This window comes from Cavia porcellus, unplaced genomic scaffold, assembly GCF_034190915.1.
Source record: "Cavia porcellus strain 051 isolate PalLab524CR breed Dunkin Hartley unplaced genomic scaffold, mCavPor4.1 scaffold_32, whole genome shotgun sequence".
Classification (NCBI taxonomy): Eukaryota; Metazoa; Chordata; class Mammalia; order Rodentia; family Caviidae; genus Cavia; species Cavia porcellus.
Genome location: NW_026947515.1, coordinates 40,917,060 through 40,936,671, shown reverse-complemented (window position 1 = coordinate 40,936,671; position 19,612 = coordinate 40,917,060). Strand labels below are relative to the sequence as shown.

The following is a 19,612-nucleotide window of genomic DNA, read 5'->3' as shown; positions in this document are numbered from 1 at the left end:
ATTTTGGCCAAGATTCCCAGATATGAGAGAAATCATTCAGTCTCTACAAACCAGCTTGCTTGAGTGGCCTCAGTCATGGAGCAGAAGCCTTTGCTAGCTGAATTCTGTCTAAATTACTGATTAGCAAACTTGTGAAATATAGGGGAGTGGTTAGCATGTCAAATCACTAAGCTTTGGAGTGATTTGTCTCAAGGCAACAGGCATCCATAACATCAATACATGTGCATGGATAAAGCCATGTTCAACAATACTGTTGGTCAATCAATTTTCCTCTTTTTTTCTTAGTTTCTAATCATGATCACAGTCATGATTAAAAGGCAAAATTGGTAAGATCTTTAGAGCTTCCAGAACAATCTAGCTTTGATTTTCAAGGCTTCTTCTGATCAATACACAGCCATGGTTACATTCTGCATGGGCTGAAAGATTCAGCGTTTATTTCTTTTCCAATCATCTCTGGAAGAAAACTGTTGATCAGACCAGATGTACACTCATACTTTTCTCAAGGATCAGTCCCTGCATCCCTGAGCATTTTAATATTCCCCAGGCCCCCCTAAGTCAAAGCAGTGCTGAGCTGGGCTCATCTCTTCCCCACCTCCATGGTACTTGACAAATGTAAAGTAATTGGATCTCGGGCTGCTGAGGTGTGCACTCACCAGGCGGTTTGCAAGGGAGATGGTGCCTGCGGTCATCTCAGCTTCTTGCTGACATTTGAGTTTGTCTGCTGTTGCTTTCTCAAACTTGGCGGTGAGCTTTGCCAGGTTCTCATTAAGGTGCTGTTTAGGAACGAATACGAGGTCTGTCAGTAACCCCTGCCAAGTCACCTTCAGCGCTACTGATATGGGGGCTCCAGTGCAAGGGATCCTTTAAGAAACGCTAGGAGAGAGCTTAAAAGATTAAAAAGCAGAGCAAGGAAGGAAAGCAAGCCAAATACAGGGCGACATCAGGTGGGTGCTCAGAGAAAACTTCAGCTTTATCCTGCTTGGGAAGTGGGAAGTGACAGTCCAGAGATTTGCAATCCAGTGAAAGCAGAGTTTCTCATTCCAATATCTCAGTCCCTGAGCAAAGACTATAAATAAGGTTGGACAGACATGGAGGAGAGAAGGCGTGTGTACCTATACTTGCATTGGGAACAAATTAGTCATAGAAATCTGAGACGATGGTGCAAATGCTGCTATTAGAAGTTAAGGCCCATCAAAACAGGAAAGCAACGGCCTGGTTAAAAGGCTCCCAGTGTGGACTGGGTGAACCAGAGACTGCAGTTTCTGTAGCCGAGTTGTGTGGAACCTAAATCCTCCATCCTGGCTAGAGTGTCCTAGAAGCACTAGACAACTTTTGTCTAACCTTTTGTATTTTCCCCCTATCACCAAGCATAGGAACATTTTAAAACAGACAATTTTTATTTCTCTAAATTTGTTAAAGAGCAGGACTGAAGTATGTAGCATTGATTGTGTTTAGAATACATATACACAAAGACAAAGCAGATACCTCTAAATTTCTCTTATTTTTGCACAAGAAGCAAAGGCCAGGCTGCTTTGTTGGTCATTACTAAGGTACAGGAGAAATAAATAGAAGACCAAATTTATACAGTCAAGTAGTTTAAAAACCAGATGGCGAGCCATCCAGTTAATGATGGCACACTGGCTATGTTCATTTTCTTCTTCGCCCTCACTGCTCTCTAAAATGATCACGATGCTATTACAAAAGTCATCATTCCTGAACACTAAGCAAATTGCTAAGGGCTTTTGGAAGGGGAGGCCGGCATTCCAGTGGGTTCCAGAAGTCCACACTGATGCAGGACTGGCGTTGCCTGAAGCAGAGCAGAGGAAGTTGAAGCTTCCACAATGCACCAGAGAAGAAGCAGATTGGCCTGCAGAGCCCCACGTAAACTAGAGATTTTGAGCGTGAAGGGGAGCTGAGAACAGAAGAGCTAACTGAGAGCTAACTGATCTCCTACCTCAGGTCTCTGTTCATGTGCTTAGTATATACAACAACAAGGCGTACACGACACCAGGCAAAGAAATCAATAGTGGCAGGGAAAAGCCAGCATGTTCTATCATTTAGGATGTATCCAGTATAACTCATCTGATCTTGGAAACAAATTCAACCAATCAGCTCTGCCCTTACCTGCACAGCTATCTTCAGCTTTTGATCATCATTTTTAGAAACATAAAAGAGAAAGAAGATGTTAAAGGAAACCTAGATTAAGGTAAACAAGAAGAAAACAATGACCTAGAAGAAACAGATGACTTCAGCAACGAAAACAACATTAAAAACTTTTACAACTAGTTTCTCAGAGAGACGCAAGATGTTTTATCCAAAAGTAACAGGATGCTATTCCAAAAAGAGAACAAAAGAATTCTCATGGAAATTATTATTGTACTTAGTGTAAAAATAACAAATTCAAAATGAGGTTTAAAAGATGAATTTAAAGAAATTTCCTAGAAAATATACTGTGACAAAACGAGAGAAAAGAGAGGATCAAATTGAGAGATCCAATATCCAACCAGAAAGTACCCTAGAAGATAAAATTAAAAAGAAAGCAGAAAGGAAATTGCTGAAGAAATAGTGGAAAATAATTTTCCAGAGCTTCAGAAAATGCATCTATACTAAGCATGATGAAGAAAAAATCTAACAGTTAAGCATATAAACGTAAAGCTTGAGATACCAACAGTAAAGGAAAAAGACAAAAAAAAGTGGTAAAAGCCTGTCAGAAAAGGAGAAAAACCCAGTAGTACATCCACAAAGGGACAGAATACAAATAGTCATAAAATAAGAGCTTAAAGTATGGGTATCTCAAAGAAAAATGTTATCAACCTAAAATTCAATACTTAGCAAATGTTTTTGGATCAGTTGTAGACTAACATAAGGATATTTCCAGAATAACTATTTGGAAAATTTATTTCTCATTTAACCTTTTTGAGAAAGCTACTTGAGGATGAGTCATAAGGAAATAAAACAAGAGACCAAGGAAAAAGGAGGCATAGGGTACAAAAGCCACTGAAACTGACTCAAAAAAGGAACACTTGCTTATTCCCTAAAATTGATTGGAGCTCTGAGCTCAGGACAAAGAGAAAGAACTACAGGGAAAAAGATTTGATAGAATTCTAATTGGATGGAGAGCTTAAAAATTAAAGAGGCTATGTTAAAGGAACTAAGATAAGAAAAAAAGTTGACAGTCCAAGGGGGAAAAGGAGTTATAAAAAAGAAATGTAATGTGGATTACCTCTTACATCTGCTTACAATATAAATATGCTCACAGAATACGAATGGATTTTATTGATTTTCCATGTTTGTGAATTAGTGGATGGACTGAGCATGAGACATTTAATTTTGGTAACAAGATGCAAAACAGATGCTTTCAGTCTTGGTGGTTACTAAGCCAGAGTGTAAGGTCATGAAAAAAGTTGGGAGCTAAAGGAAAAAAAAAAAAGAAAGGTGAAGCCCAGGGTACTAAATAGTTTTGTTTTGGAAGCTGAGGGCTTACAGGAAACTCCTCTATGATGGAATCAGAAAGACCTTACAGGCAGCTAAAACTAGCTGTCAAAACTCTACGGCAAAGGCAGCCTCATCGGGCTGGCAGACAGTCAGCTATTCTAGTGACGATGTCACAAAGTGGTGTATCAGCCCAGCACGTGGACAGAAACCAAAAATTCAAATGAGTAGGAAAAGATGATGTAAACCAGTCAGATAAGTCTAGTGTTGGTAAAAACAGGAGTTGGTAAGGTTTTTGACAAAGCAGAGCAAAACTGGTTGGAGATTAAAGCTCCTAGTTAACAACAGGATCAGCGAATGATGCTTAATGATCTTCTGAATGGTTTTAGACTGGTCAGAAATCAAACTTTTACATAAATGCTTCTGATGTTTTAAATATTTACAACTAGCTAAGTCATCTGCAAGTATTTTACTATGTAAGATAAAATAAAAGTTAAGCCAGTACATATCAGGCTCTTACGTGGCCTCCATAATTGCCTGGGAGAGAAAAAAAGAATTAAAAGGGGATTGTACACATTAGAAACCCTTTTATACAATTTGATATTTTACTCTGTGCATAGTTGTAGACTCAATGAAAATGTCTTACTTGGTTTGATTATTATTATAAATTATAATATTCATATATGCTCATCACAGAAAAAAATATAGATGATCAAACAAATGGAAACATTCAAAATCCAATCCACCATTCAGAGATCACCACTCTTACGACTTTAATGTATTTTCATTTTATATAATCAAATTAAAATTATATTGGACAGTCTCTTTTGATATATGGTCTCCGAATTTTTCAGAATTCAAAATTCATTACTTGGAATTATACCCAAAACTCTAAAAATAAGGCGTGTGTGTGTGGGGGCGGGGGGGGGAGCAGGCCGTGATGGTCTCAGCAACACATGGGGGAGAATTTCTTTGCCCTTCCTGGTCTCAGTATTAGGGATGGGTGTTGGTCCTTCTCTGGTACCTGTAGGGCTTGCCCACATTTTGGGGAGATGACAGGCAATGTGTATAAGCACAGAATGAAGAGGGGGTTGCTAAAAAAAAGAATGTTTTTCTTTTAAATTTTCCTGAAAATATTTTGGCAGAAAAAAAGTGCCTTCCTAAGGTAGCCAAGTATTTTTAAAATATTCATATTGCTTTCACAGGTTGAGTGGGCTCCTCATGTGAATGTTGGCTACTGAAAAGTTATAAACATTTTGAAAACATTCTTCTTGTGCCAAATGTTCCTTTAATTAAAATAACTTGAATAAAGAGTCTTTGAAAATTCACTTCTTGCTATACTTTTCTGGGAGAGACTGAAGAACATGGAAATGATCAGGAGGCCTTTCCCCCAAAAGCTGGACTAGGATGTTAGGGTGGTTTACACTGGCATTCTGGGAAGGGGTCCAGTTGTGGAGGTTATCACAATTATCACATGTTTTAGGAAATGATCCCTGAATACTGGATTCAGAAAGCCAGGAAGCATACTGCTAGGAGATTACTTGCTTCAACAAAGTCTCCTGATTTTGTTTTTAATAAAGCAATTAGTTTCAAGGACCTTCATGCCAGAGACTTCCGCCACATATGGAAGCCTAACAATCAATAAATCTGTGTCACACGAAGCATGCTGCATGTCTATTGCTCTATTTTTTCCCCCACTTATAAAACCTGCTTTATCACCACGATGAATTTGTGGCAAAAATCTTATTTTCCTGGACCGCACATGGCAAAATTAAAGATCCATAGTTGTATGGATTGTAGATCATGGTAGTGTTAAATATGTGTGCATGGTTGGGTGTATGTATGATAAACAATACATACAGAAAAATGGGGAGACAGGTAGGGTATTATCAGGTGTGCCCACAGTCACGGTGGCACTGGGGCTCCCTTTATCATGGGCCAGTTAGACCACACAGGTAGACAGTCTGCCAAAACTGAACGTAATAGGTACAGACATTTCAGAGGGTGGCATCTAAAAATCTTAACCATTCGCTCTTAACTCTCAAAGGTGGGAAAATGTTGAATCATTTGTGGATAATTAGAAAGCAGTTAGTTCCACAGATGATACATTTCTTCTATCATAGGTATGCTCCTGCCAATTTTTCTTTCCTCAGAGGCAAAGAGAAAATCTTTTCAGACCCTAACTGTGTACTAATGGCCCCGGGGATTCGTCTTGCTTGGTCTACATGGTTATTAGAAAAACAAACATAAAAAAGGTCTGCATTGATAATGGAGATTTTGCATAAAAATTTGACTTGCCCACTATTGTTTAGATATTGTGACATTTACGGCTAATAATGACCAGAGGCTGCTCTGTATGTCAGGGATTGTGTTTGTCTTGGAGTCAAGGGGTCTCCGGGCTCACTCACAGCAATCTTGGCTTTGACAGCTGCCAGCTTCTCCTGGGCAGCTGTGAGGTCTGCGGTAGCTTTGCTTAACGCGTGGCGCTTGGGTTCCACATCACAGAACACCTCATAGAATCTCACAATGTTTATCACCCAAGAGCAGAGGCCTGCCGCTGCATAGGACTTGCTGGCCACGAACTCAGGGTTGAACTCAGGGTCTTGCAGGTACGGCCTGATGGCTCGGAGGCAGTTCTCGTGAATGTTCTCTTTGTTGAAGTTGATTAGCGAGTCTAGGAAGCTGTCCACTTTGGCCATCGTGACCTTGGCAGCCTTCCAGCTCCGGTCCTTGGGCACCTTCCCTCCTGGGGCCATGAGCACCATCACTGCAGCGCTGACATTGCTGACAGCCAGAGGCGGGGAACCGAATGACTTCAGCTCTGTCAGGTTGGTCTGAGAAAAGAGAAGGAGGTCGTTAGAGGGAAATGAATGAGCTTCCTTTGTCCCGGCCCCTGATGGAGTTAGGCTGTGGAGTGATCAATCTGAAAGGCTGCTTTGAAGCTGCGGCAGCCCTCTGAATTTTAAATATCATGACTCATCAAGAGGAAACCAAAGCAAGCGTCTCTCCAGTGCTTCAGACTTCCCTGAATGGTTAACTGAGACTGAGCTGTGTTCCTTCGCACTTTGTCTGACTTGGAGCCCATTAGAAACACAATTATTTCATATTCAGCTGAAAAATATAAGATGCCAACATGCTCTGAAATATGCAGCATGACATGAATAAAAGATAAAGTCATTATAAATTAATTTCCATCTTAAATTGAAGAGAACAGGGCTGAACCTCAACTAATTTTTTTCTTTAATTAAACTGCTTTGTTCTATGAGCTTGTTCTAACTACATTTGATTGTTCTGATACCAAAGTGGCATTTTTTTTTGGCTAGGAAATAGTTCAGACCGAAAGCCAGGCTTAGCTCAAGAATCAGCTGCCTCTGCATGGTCTCAAGTTGATCCTTTGTTGAGAGTCTCACTTGCTTTAGAAAGTTTGGGCCAAAAGGGTAGACCTTGGAATATCACTCAAAATTCCCAGGTCTTGGTTCCCTCATCTATAAAGCGGGGAGAGCAGAGCCCAGTAATATAAACATGAAATCATGTCCTCAATGCACGTGAATTTGCTTTTGTGCCATTCAGTGAGAAGGCTACTTACTGCTCACTTACAAGGCTGATTTTTTTAAAAAAGAGGGACGATTTTGATTTCAAAGATTAGATCCTTTTCCAAATGAACTTGGGGTGCTTCTGAACCTGAAAATCCACCAGAAGCAAGACTATTTCTGGTTCTAGTGGAAATACTAAGGAAGCCGCTCTGTTTCCTCTTGATGGGTTTTCATCTTTGGCCATGACATCCTGTCAAGCGCAGGGATGCAGGGCAGCACAGATGTGCCAGGGATGCCGCCCACCTCTGGAGGTCACCTCCACAGAGATGAGAGATGGCACAGGGCGGACATACAAAGGGAAACAGGAAGCTCTACCATTGAAGAACAGTATTAGACATGTTTGAAGAATTCAATTAAAATATACAAAGATATATAACAACCCAGCTGTATCATTGTTAGATTTCAGAGTAATTCCTTCTGGCATTTTCCCATTCATACATATCTCAGTACGTATTTCTAAGCCCTAGCTCAGTGCAAAAGTCCCCCCTTCAGAGTAACCCTATCCACAAACCTTTCCTTCTTAAACCTTTCTTATCCTGGAATCATGTTGATACTCTTCAGAGAACTTCTTGCAATCTAAAATAATTAACTCTTTTTCCTAGATGACTTCTTTGTGAGAACAGAGGCTCCTTCTGTCTTATTAACCAATGGATCTGCAGGGCCTAGAACAAAACCTTTTACACAGTAAGTCTTCAGAAAAACGGGCCCGGAATAATCGAAGGAAATGAACTCGTAATAGCACCTTGACACCCACCGTTGGCTTTGCAATCAGAAGGGATAGTGACTTTTTCTCTAATATAAGTCAAAATTTAAAAAGCTGTAGGAAATGATCATGTTAGGACATGGATCCTCACGCTAAATACTATGAGGCAGGCTGCTATAGTACTATCACTGGAATCTAAGGTTGGAAGATCATTTCTCAGAAGCAAGCAGACATTTTTCTGAATGAGTGGGTACACTGGTTGCACCCTACTCCTGTCTTAGCTGAGATCTTGGCTACCTTTCCCAGGTAGCCTGAAGAATATATGAGATCTTACTTTAGCTGAGATCTTGGCTACCTTTCCCCAGATAGCCTGAGGAATATATGCTTTTCCAATATTTTTTCAAATTTCTTCTTGTCAGGAAGACTTTCATCACTATCTTTGAAAGTTTTTAATTAAAATATTTTGCTTTACATAATGATTACATTCATTGTGGGGGAGTTTACACATGTATACAACATATCAGTTCTTATTTTTTGTCCTCTTCCTCGTTGTGATGGTTGATTAACGGTCAACTTGAGAGGCAGCAGCCAGGTGAACTGACTTAGCATGGTTCTGGGATAAAAGAAAAACAGAAGGGGAGGATTTTGTGTTGATTTTCCTGGGAAAAGCTTTGTCTGGCTGAGCGCTGGTCTTCGCCTCTCTAGGGAAGACTGTTCTCTTGGGAGGAGCTTTGGGCTTAGTTTATATAGGATTTTCAAGCAGTAAGTACAGAAGCAGGTAGGCAGTTATTATATCCCTGGTTATATCAGTCAAGTTGTACGTGGTCAAGTAGATTTGTTTTAGGCAGGTTTACCTACAAGGAATTATCATAAGGCAGGAAAATTCTGGGAGAGAGTACTGAATGGGGTGGGTAGAGTTAAATGTGTCCTAAGTAGAAAGTCCTTTAGAGAATGTGGGGAAAACAGGGTATATTCTTAGGTGAGGAAACAGACCTTATCTGCTGGATACAGTCAGGCTGACTTGGCAGGCTGTCCATGAGAAGGAGCTGGACACATGCAGTCAAGGGTGACTGATTTAGCATGTGACCGGCAGGATAAACATATACAGTCTCAGTACAGACACCAGCTACTAACTGATTTCTAAATTTCTCCTACATTTCTATTACACCTTTGGTCTTCTTCCATTGCAGATTTGCATAAGACATTGCTGTGGGCTCTGGGTCTTTAGCTGGACTTTTGTGGGAGGTTGCCATGGAATCTGGGGCCTTAGCTGGATTCTTCAGATCGCCAGTGCTCGGACAGCTGTCTTTCCACTGTTCCACATCCGACTCTAATAAGCTTTGACTAATACACCCTCCTGTGCCTCGATTCCTCCAACTCTTCTTCCCTGTCCCGTCTGCAAAGGCTCTGTTTCCACTTTTTTCTCGAACTTTTTATAAAAACTGCTTTTTCTCCTGCCTTCTACCACGTCCCCTCACCTGCTGCTCAGTACTGCTGGGTGCCCCGCATCAGTTTTTCTCCACAACACCTCTCGAATTCCACTATTTTGTGTAAATTATCTACCTATTATGTTTGCTGTCTCTTGGCTCGGTTAGGATATAAGCTTCCCAGAGGTAGAGATCTTCACCCATCCTTGACAGGGACACAAACAGCACCAATAAGTCTTTATGAATGAATGAACAAATATATATGAAGAGTCATTCACTGGACAAAAATCCTTATTCAGTGTACGGCAGGCAATGTTTTGAGTGATAAAAATACTTCGTTAAACAAGAAAGTCAGAGTTTTTTCATTCATTCATTCAGGAGGGAGAGACAGGTGACCAAGACACAAAATCTTTGATATTTTTGATAGATCGAAAAACGCACAGGAAAAATGGGATAGAAAAGTCTAAGAGTGGGGTACCACGCTAACTAGGAAAAAGGTCTGGGGAGGCCTCTTTGACAGTGGGGCATTCCAGTGCACAGATCTCTGAGAGGGAATGGGAAAGGCAGTTCCAGGTATCTGCAGGATGACTGTTCCAAGCGGATGGGTCAGCAAACACAAAGGCAGAGGCAGGACCGCCTGGCCAGCTGTAGTGCGTGGAGGGATCAAGAGAGCCAGGTGTAGTGAGGGCCAGGCCATGGGGTGCTCCAGAGGCTGTGTGGAAGACTTGGATTTTATTTTCATTTCAATGGGAAGTCACTGGAGAGTTTTTAGCAGAGATGAAATGATCTACCTTATTCTCCTAGAGTGGTGAGACAAAATTACAATGAATCTAGAGATGCAGATCTTAACTGGCTTTTGTTTGCTGTTCTAGAATCATGCAGCAGTCAAGAGCCAAAAATGATTCAGGGTGTCTCATCCCACAGATGGACAGGTTATATTTTCAATCAGAGAAAGGGAAATGACCTACAGGAAGTGCACGTAACACTGATGGGTCACAGCTGGCCTTCCCCTTATCTGACCTGGTGTGAGTAGCTGGCTGCTCGTGGTTGACTGAAGACCACCTGCTCAAACTTGACTACTTGTTACAAGGGCTGGTTGCACTAGGTTTGCACATCTTGCTAGGTACACTATTAGGCCAAAGTTCAAAAAGTACAGAGGCAGATTTATGCTAAGCTTAATTTAGTTTAACCACAGCCAAGAGCACTGTGAGAGATGGAGTGGACCTGGGATGATTAAGAGAGGCTGCTGCAGCTGTGTACCTCAGAGACTGAGGGCGATGTGGTTCCACACTGCTTCAATGTGGTTCCCTGCTCAGCGGTAGAAAACCACTGGGTTGGAAGGTATTTTGTACACAGTGTAGGCAGAGCTTATTCATAATTTTAGTAAGAAACAGGAGAGAAAGTCACTGGTTATTTTTCTCCAAGATAATTTTTAAAAACATGTCTTATATCTGACGGTGGAAACAATTTACATAAAACATACAAGATCCTCTTGGAAAACTAGGTCATTTTCAAAAATTGTACCTTATGGGAACAATGCTTTGCTGAAGGTTTCTGTATAAAATCTCTGTGAAAATCTTTCATTCTTTCTTTAGGATAATTTTCTAGAAGTGAATTTGCTCAGTCAAAAGGTAAAATTATTTTTAGTAGTTTTTTATATCTTATACTATTTCTCAGGAATATTAGTTGCAATCATCAGTGAGAATGTATACACAATCCTGTCCTTTTCAGCGTTGGGTAATACCATTATTTTTTAATATGATAGGGGGAAAATGGCATTACAACATTGATTTAATTCACTTATGTATATGCATATATATGCATATAAGTATATTTACTAGTGATGCAAAATTTTTGTGTGCATAATCTATGTGAATATTTTGTTCTTGAATTTTGCCTCTATTTCTGTGACGATTTGTCTTTTCTTTTTGATTACTGCAAAAAAAATTGAAACCACATACTAGTGCTTGTGAGAAAAGTTAACCAAAGGAACTATTTATAAACGTGTAAATTGAAGAAACACAAGAGAGAGTGTGTTTCCCTGGGCCAGTTGTGGCGTGCCAGGCCAGAGTGGTTCCATTTCTATTCCTGAGGCTGAAAAGTTGAGAGGGAGGAGAGGCCAGCAGGACCTGGAGAAATAAATAGATTTGTCTTCATTCTCATTTCAAAGGAAAGCCTTGGGAGGGGTTAGCAGGGAATAAAATAATCAGATTTATGCACTGAGAGCTCGTGGCCATGGGAAAGATAAACCGATCGGAGGACAGGGGTATACATAAAAGTTGGAGAGGTTGCAATAGTTGTTTAGGCTGAAGAGTGAAGGTCTTGGTCCAGGGCTTTGCAGGGCAATAGTGAGACGTGGCAGGGTCCTATTAAGGATCTGATAGGAGCATCACTTTCCACTGACCACAGGTTGGGGTCAAAGGAACGAACACTCATTTTCCCTCTGTTCATCTTTTGGTGCTCACCTTGGCCAAGGTCATAGGAAGCTGGAGAGCAGACACAGTTCACTGACAGAATCCTTACCACCTGTCTCCCAAATCGTGGGAAAAACAGGATGGGAAATCAGGTGGGGGGCAGTGAGATGAATGGACGGGAACAGATTTCCAGTGCAACTCCTGAGAGCTCTTATAAAATATGAAATATCTTCACTTTTCTCATATATATTGGAAGTTTCTTATTAAATTTTATGATTTTTTTATGGTCTATAGAAGTCCAAAGTTTTTATGTGGTCAAACAGAAATCCTTTCTAAATGACAGTATCCTTTCTAAGGCAAGAAAGATGTTTCACAAATATTAAAGTTGATATGAAAACTTAGGAAAAGTTATTTTATGGTCTCATTTTTTTTCTTCCTTCTTTTCTTTTTCTTTTTTTTTAGTACTGGGACTTAGAGCCTTGCACTTGCCAGGCAGGCACTGTGCCGCTGAGCTACATCACCGGCTCATTTCTTTCTTAGTCTTCACTATATTTTGTTCTTTTACTGAAAGGCTATGAAGTTACTGTCGAATGTTCAGCAAAAATAAAAAGGAAAACAAAAATCATTCATAATATTTACTACCCAGAGACAAGCTTTGTATACGGCTCATGTGTTTAATTCTGTAGCTTTCTTTTCTGTTTGTCTGTTGGTCTGCCATCTGTACATCACATACATACACAAAGAATATATCTAAACACATTTTATGTGTGTATCTTCATACACACAAACATATATATATGTAGATATATATATGTATCTACATATATTAAATAATGAATTCATAGTTTTCTCTCATTTGAGTATATCATAATTTATACATCCAATTTCATGTTTAAAATTTAAGTTTGTAAATCTTTAATGGTTGGATGATATGAACTTTTAATAACATGAGAGACAGATAAAAAATCAAATTGGACTTCTATTAGAATTATATTTAACTTATGAATAAATTGGAGGAATAGTGATATATGTATGAAATTGAATCTTCTAATTGAATCTTCTAACCTGGTATATTTTTTCTCACATCTTTTTTATATCCTTTGATACAGATGTGCAGTTTTCTTCACAGTTTAAACAGATTTCCTTACACTTATTTGTACCTTATGTTTTGGTTGTTATTCTGAAAATGCATTTTCCAACTGGCTACTGGATATAAGGAAAGCTATTACATTTTATAGTTTATTTCACAAATAAATCCTTAACATTTCCCTTTTGGTTTATTATAGCTTTATAATATCCACAAACAATAACACAATATCTGTAATTTTAAACATTTATATGATTAATATTTTTCATTTTCTATTGGACTGGATAGGACATATTTTAAAAAATAATAGTAGTAAAGGGTTTTTTCCTATTTTACAGCAATGCCTCAAATGCCCTACCATTAGGTAGCATATTTTGCTCTTGCATTGGGATACATTGTCATTTCTTAGCAAAATATCCATGTCCTTTTATTCTTACTTTACTAAAAGTTTTAATAAGCTTTGGATATTGAGTTGTAGTAAATACCATTCTGATGTTTCTCATGATGACTAAGAGTTTTGATGTATGATTGGGTACAATTGTATGAGTAGCCTTATAAACTGGATAGATCTTACTTATTTTTGGCACATTGGTGTTTGAGTAAATTACTGCAACTGACTTCCTAGTATTATATATACATAGCTGACACCACCATTCAGAAATTAAATGAATCTGAGATTTTAGTTTTGTTTGCCTTATTAGTTTTAGTATTTAGCTCGTCTCATACTGTAGCCCTGAGAAGTCTCATAAGAAAAAAAAATTGTGTAACTCTGCTATTCCAGAATCCTTAGAATTATTTAATCATCAAATTTATTTTTATGTTACTTGCAAACAGTAAGTTACAAGTTAAGACAAATGGCGAAGAAGGAGAAAATACTGTAACATGTACACCAAAGTATTAGAAGAAAAAATTTATAGAGTAACTACAATCAATAACAGGAAATACACGATCTCAAAACAGTCTGAACAGATAAGGGACAAAGAAAGAAATTAAATATTTGAATGAGTGTTGAGTCTTATTAAATGAAACCATTTAAAATTAAAATAAAAGTCAATTTTTACTCACTTCATTGACATAAATTAAAATGACTGCGTATATGTAAGTTTGGCAAAGACTTGGGGAAACCAGTACTCATCAATGTTTGTAAGAGCAGCCATTGTGCACAGAAATTGGCAGGATTATTCAGGGATTAGTATTTCCTATCGCCTCTCTAACGATTCACTTAGCCTTGGTAACTGGAAACACTATGGATTTCTTATCCTACAGTCCTGGAGGCCCAAAGCCCTAGAATCGAGGTCTTACAAAGACTGGCTCCCTCCAGGAGCTTTAGGGGAGAGTTCATCTCAGGCCTGGCGCAGCTCCTGGAGAGCTCCACATTCTTTGCCTTACGGCACCAACTTTTTATCCTGCCTGCCTCCCCATCAGTTCAGGATGACCTAGGATCATCTCCCCACCCACAGGTCCTCAGTTTAACCATATCTGCAAAGTCATTTCCCCCATATTTAGTAACAGTCATGTTGTTATACATTGCCTGGCAATTCGGATGTGGATATCTTATGGGGAGGGGCATTTTGCTACGCTGTTGTACCAATAACTGTAGTCGCTTGGGCTGGGGAGATACTCACACTTATGCAGTGAAGATGTATATGCAAGGATACTTGAATTGGGAATAAACTGCAGTGCTAGATGAATTTATAAAATGCAGTGTAACTATAACATGTAATAACTACAATGCGTTAAATAAATGAGGTTTCAGTGAATGTACTGACATGAAATATTCTTATTTTAAAAGGAAAAACAGGATTCTAACTATAAGGAAAAATACCACGCAGCATTTTTGTATCTGTTTGGCTTATTGCACTTAGCATAATGTCCTCCAAGTTCATCCATTTTGCCAAAAATCCATTTTTAAGGCTAAATAATATTCTATTGTAGGTACATATGTGCAACACACTACATTTAAAATGCATAATCTGTTGATACATACAAGTTGTTTCTACATCTTTGTTACTAGAAATAATTATGCAATAGAAATGGAAGTGAAGAGGTCTCTGTGAGGTGTTGATTTCATTTTTTTCTATACACACAGGCGGGATTGCTAGGTCATATGATTGTTATATTGTTATTTTTTGCATATTTTTTCACAATGGTTGTACTAATTTGCATTCCACCAAAAATATACAACTTTCCTCTTCTCCATGCTTCTGACAACACTTCTTTTTGTATATAGGGAATTTGCTAAGAAAGTAGAATAGGGTGCACACACATCCTATTCTATGCATAAAAATATGTAGCTATAGATTTGTTAATTTTCTTGACTGTAGCAATTATTTTACTGTGTATATCAAAACATCATGTTACTGCCTTAATTGCATACGATAAAAAGAGACAAAGCAAATCGTTAGCATCTGTTTGTTTTTAAACGATGTGACATTTTATGTGTACATTTTTACAAATATAAATGCATAAAAATTGATGGAGTACACACAGCCAGATTATAACAGGAATCATCTTCTGGGGAGGAACTGGGGCTGGGATAGAAAATGTGAATAACTTTACATTTGACCCTATATATTCCATACAATGAGAATTATTTTTAATAATAAAAATGTCATTATATATTATATATATAGTAAGCAACCAAATTCACGGTAAGAATGGATGGGGAATAGAAAATCATAAGCAGGTTCGTGGAAGGGAAGAAAGGCTGTGACTCGGGAAAACAAATCATTCCTAAACTAAGGCAGGAAAAGTTACACTGAATTTATTTAAGGTTAGCTATAAAAGCAAAACAAAACTGCCAATACGGAGGTAGAACGTGCAGAGACTTACTAGGAAGCTCTGATTTACAGGTATTCTTTATGTATGAGCTAAAGATTTATTGTTAACTTTGAAAATAATGAGCAAACAGGAAAATGGTCCTTAAATATCAGCGTCTTGTGAGGACCAAGGGTTTGGAGAATGATGTCCAGGAGTCCTTGGGATCATGAGGCAGTGCTTATCCTAACTGCATGTGGTCACTGTGGTCCGCTGAACACCATTAAAGAAAGCCATCTGAGCCCCCATAATGGGATTCAACCTGGAGAGCACAAGCTCTGGTCTGCAGTTAAACATCCTAGGGAGGCCGCAGGGCTGTCACTGATGTCATCTTCAGATCCTGCATTACCTCACTCTCCGCAGCACCCGCTTCTGTACCCACAGCACAGACACGCCACAGCCGATATGCACCCATATTTTTGCAAAGGTAATTTCTTCCTGGTATGTTCTTTTCTACGACCTTCTTTATCAAGTAAAATGTTCATCTGAATAATACTTTCTTGATGGGCTTTTTCATATCTATTTCCTACCTGGTTAGAAGTTAGCTTTCCCTCCTCTGTGTTCTCAAGTTACTGAATTTTAATTTTTATTTCTGTTATTAAATACCTGAACACAGTTTACAGATTCTAGTAGAACAACACGGATGAGATTAAAACATGTCCAATCCACCCCAAATGTACCTCTTTGGCTCCGCTAATACATTTTTTTCCAACATTACTTCTAGATTTATCTTTTATTGACTAAGACCACGCTTATAATGCTAATATTTTTCTTTTCATAAAGTGTTAAGGGACTGACCACTGTACAACATGAGTATTTAATTCTTTTACTAATTTTTCCTCCTAGTCATTGTCAGAATCCAAAGCTAGGTAGGACATTATAAGAAAACTACAGGCTAATCTCCATGATGAACACAGATGCATAATTTCTCAACAAAATACTAATAAACCAAACTCAAAAATATACTAAAAGGATCATTTACCATGACCAAGTGGGATTTATTCCTGGGGTGCAAGTATATTTCAATATTTATAAATCAATAAACATGACATACCAACTAACAGAATGAAGCACAAAATTCATATGATCATTTCACGAGCTACAGAGAGCATATTTGACAAAATTCAATATTCTTTCATCATAAAAGCACTCAAAAAATTAGTGAACAAAGCTCATACTTCAACATAATAAAGGTCATAGACTTGTGAAACGTGTCTACCACTACCATTGTACGCAACAGTGAAAAATTGGAATCCTTTCTTTAAGAGGAGGAACCAGTAAAGGATGCTTACTCTTACCATTTCTGTTCAACATAGCATTGGAAATCTTTTGGAGAGCCATAAGACAAAAGAAAGATACAAAAGTCACCTAATAGGAAAGGAGGCTACAACAAAACAGAACATTTAAGAATGAATTTAACCAAGAAGCTGAGTGGTCTCTATACTTAAAACCTAATGAAGGAAGCTGAACACAATGAATGGAAACATGTGTTCATGAATTCAAAAAATTAATATTGGTAAAATGTCCATCCTGCAGTCTCCTTTGACATTCCAATGCCACTTTTCATGGGTATAGAAAATCCAACTGTAAAATCCATACGGACTCCCAAAATATCCCAAATAGTGAAGGCCGTCAAAAGACAGAACAAAGCTTGAGACATCACACTGCTTGCTTTCAAACTATTCTACAAAGTTATAGTAATAAAATCGACATGATACTGGTTTATAAAAAGACACCTTTGCCAATGGAACATAATGAAGAGCACAGAAGCAAACATATTAATCTGCAATCAACTGGCTCTTGACAAAGAGGTAAGAATACACAATAGGAAAAGAACAGTTTTCAATAAGTAGCATTGGAAAATTGGGTACTCACATGTAAAAGAATGAAATTAGACACATTATTCTATATAGGAAACCAGCTCAAAATGAATGGAAGACTTAAGGATAAGACCAGAAACTATAAAACTACCAGAAGAAATTATAGAGGAAAAACTAGACAACCTTGGACTAGAAATAAGATTCTGGATTTGATCACCAAACACAGGCAACAAAAATGAAAATAGAAAAACAGTGTTAAAATAAAATAAAATAAAAATTTACACCAAAAACAAATGTTTCTGTGCAACAAAGGAAACAACAAAGTAGACAGACAATCTATGGGTTGGGAGAGAATATTTGCAATCTATGCATGTAATGAAGAATTGATACTTAAAAATATATAAACAACTCTACAGAAAGTAAAAGATAATTCAAGAAATGTGCAAGGCACTTGAGTAGACAATTCCCCCAAGAAAACATATGAAGAGCTAGCACACACATGAAAAACTCAACATTGCTAGTGATTAGCAAATTAAAAATTAGAACTACAGTGTGCATATCACCCACACCTGTTAGAATAACTGTTGTAGAAGGGATGAGAATGCTTGGTGGGGCTGTGCACACTGTTGGTGGAAACGTAAACTAGCACAAACATTATAGAAACCACTATCAGAGCTTCTCAAAAAACTAAAAATAGACTGCCACGTGATCCAATGATCCTCCTTTTGAGTATTTACCGGTAAGATTTGAAATCAGTATATAAACGTATAGGAGTATGCACACCCACGTTCACGGAAGCACCACTCACAGTTGCCAAGATATGGAATCAGCCCAAGGGTTCCAGGCACAAGATGAGTGAACCTGGATGTATCTATATATCTATATATAATACTATATTGCATAGTGGCAGGTATGTACAATATTATATGTATCTGCAGGCACATATACATACATATACATACATCCAGCCTTAAAGGGAAATAAATTCTGTTACTGGCACTACCTGACTAGATCTAGAGGACAGTAAGTTAGGTGAAATGAGCCGAATATGGAAAGGCAAATATCGCATGATTTCATTTACACGTGGACTCTAATACAACTGAGTTCCCATAAGCACAGTCGAGCAGTGGTTTCTAGAGGATGGGGTGAGATATAGGGAGATTATATCTTCCCTCGGGACTTCGGGAGGGATATATTTGATTTTGTTGAGAGCTATTTCACAGCATGGTGAATATGGTTAATAAGTGAGCATCGTACATTTCAATACTGCTATTAGACTAAATTTCAAATCTTCTCGTCACAAAACTGTTAAATATTTGAGGTTACGGATATGTTATTTAGCTTGATTTAATCATGCCACATGGAATTAAAAAATCATAACATTTTGAATTCCATAAATATATGTCACTATCATTTGCAAATATATAATGAGGAAAAAAGATTACTCAGGCTGCCGTAGCAGATGAAGACAACACTGAAACCAAGGTAGATGCACAGAGACCAGATAGCAAGATGGTGCTGGCTCACACCCAGCTGGTTTCTGGGCAGGACATGGGAGGCATCTGAATTCTGGGTCTACCTTGAAAGCAGAATTGATGGAGTTTTGGTGCAGTGTGAGATAAAGACCCCATGAATTCTTATTTTCTCCATTCTGCATAGGGAAAAGAAACCAAAGGAACCAGGAACCCAGTGACTTACACCAAGCGAGGCAGTTGGTTAGAGAAAATCATCTTTCATACAGCCCAGCACTCAGTAGGCAGTCATTAAAAATATCTTTCAGGTCCAGCCCATTTTCATCATCCCACCCAATTATTTCCTTTTAAAAAATGTTATAAATACATATTTTGTGGTGCACAATGATTATATTCACCAGGTAAAGTTGTTGCATGTGCACAATGCATCTTAATTCTTTTTAATTTCCCTCTCCTCTCTCTACCCTCCTTCTGTCTCTTGGTTCTCAATCATTTCTTGAGTTATTAATCTATGCTATTTGTTTCCATCAGCCAATCAACCAACAAATGCAGGCATGACATTTCCTAAGATGACCTGAGCCAAACATTGCCTGTACTGTATATACTAATGGATATTAATATATACTAATTGATGGTTCTGGCAATGGTTTTTACCTCCTCCAGCCTCTGTCACCTCATCTGTAAGATGGAGGTAACAGTAATGTCCCATAAGGTTGTTACAAGGATTCAGAATGATGATTCATGAAGTCAAGAAATCATCAGTGAACAGATGAGATGTGTAGATACGAAATAGTCTCATCTTTTCTGGACACCAACAAAGGGAGAGATCGAGATGGAAGCTTGGGTT

At 38.3% G+C, this 19,612-nt stretch overlaps 1 protein-coding gene across 2 annotated transcripts in view; it reads right to left on the bottom strand.

The window, feature by feature from the left end:
• Positions 1-19,612, bottom strand: part of Dnah9 (dynein axonemal heavy chain 9) — a 365,933-nt gene that overhangs the window by 103,683 nt on the left and 242,638 nt on the right. For both annotated transcript variants that reach the window (XM_063242417.1, XM_063242418.1), the window contains exons 50-51: positions 5,841-6,266; positions 654-773 (exon numbers count right to left, since the gene is read on the bottom strand). In XM_063242417.1, coding sequence (XP_063098487.1) covers positions 654-773; positions 5,841-6,266 — 546 coding nt within the window. The remainder of the gene's footprint in view (positions 1-653; positions 774-5,840; positions 6,267-19,612) is intronic.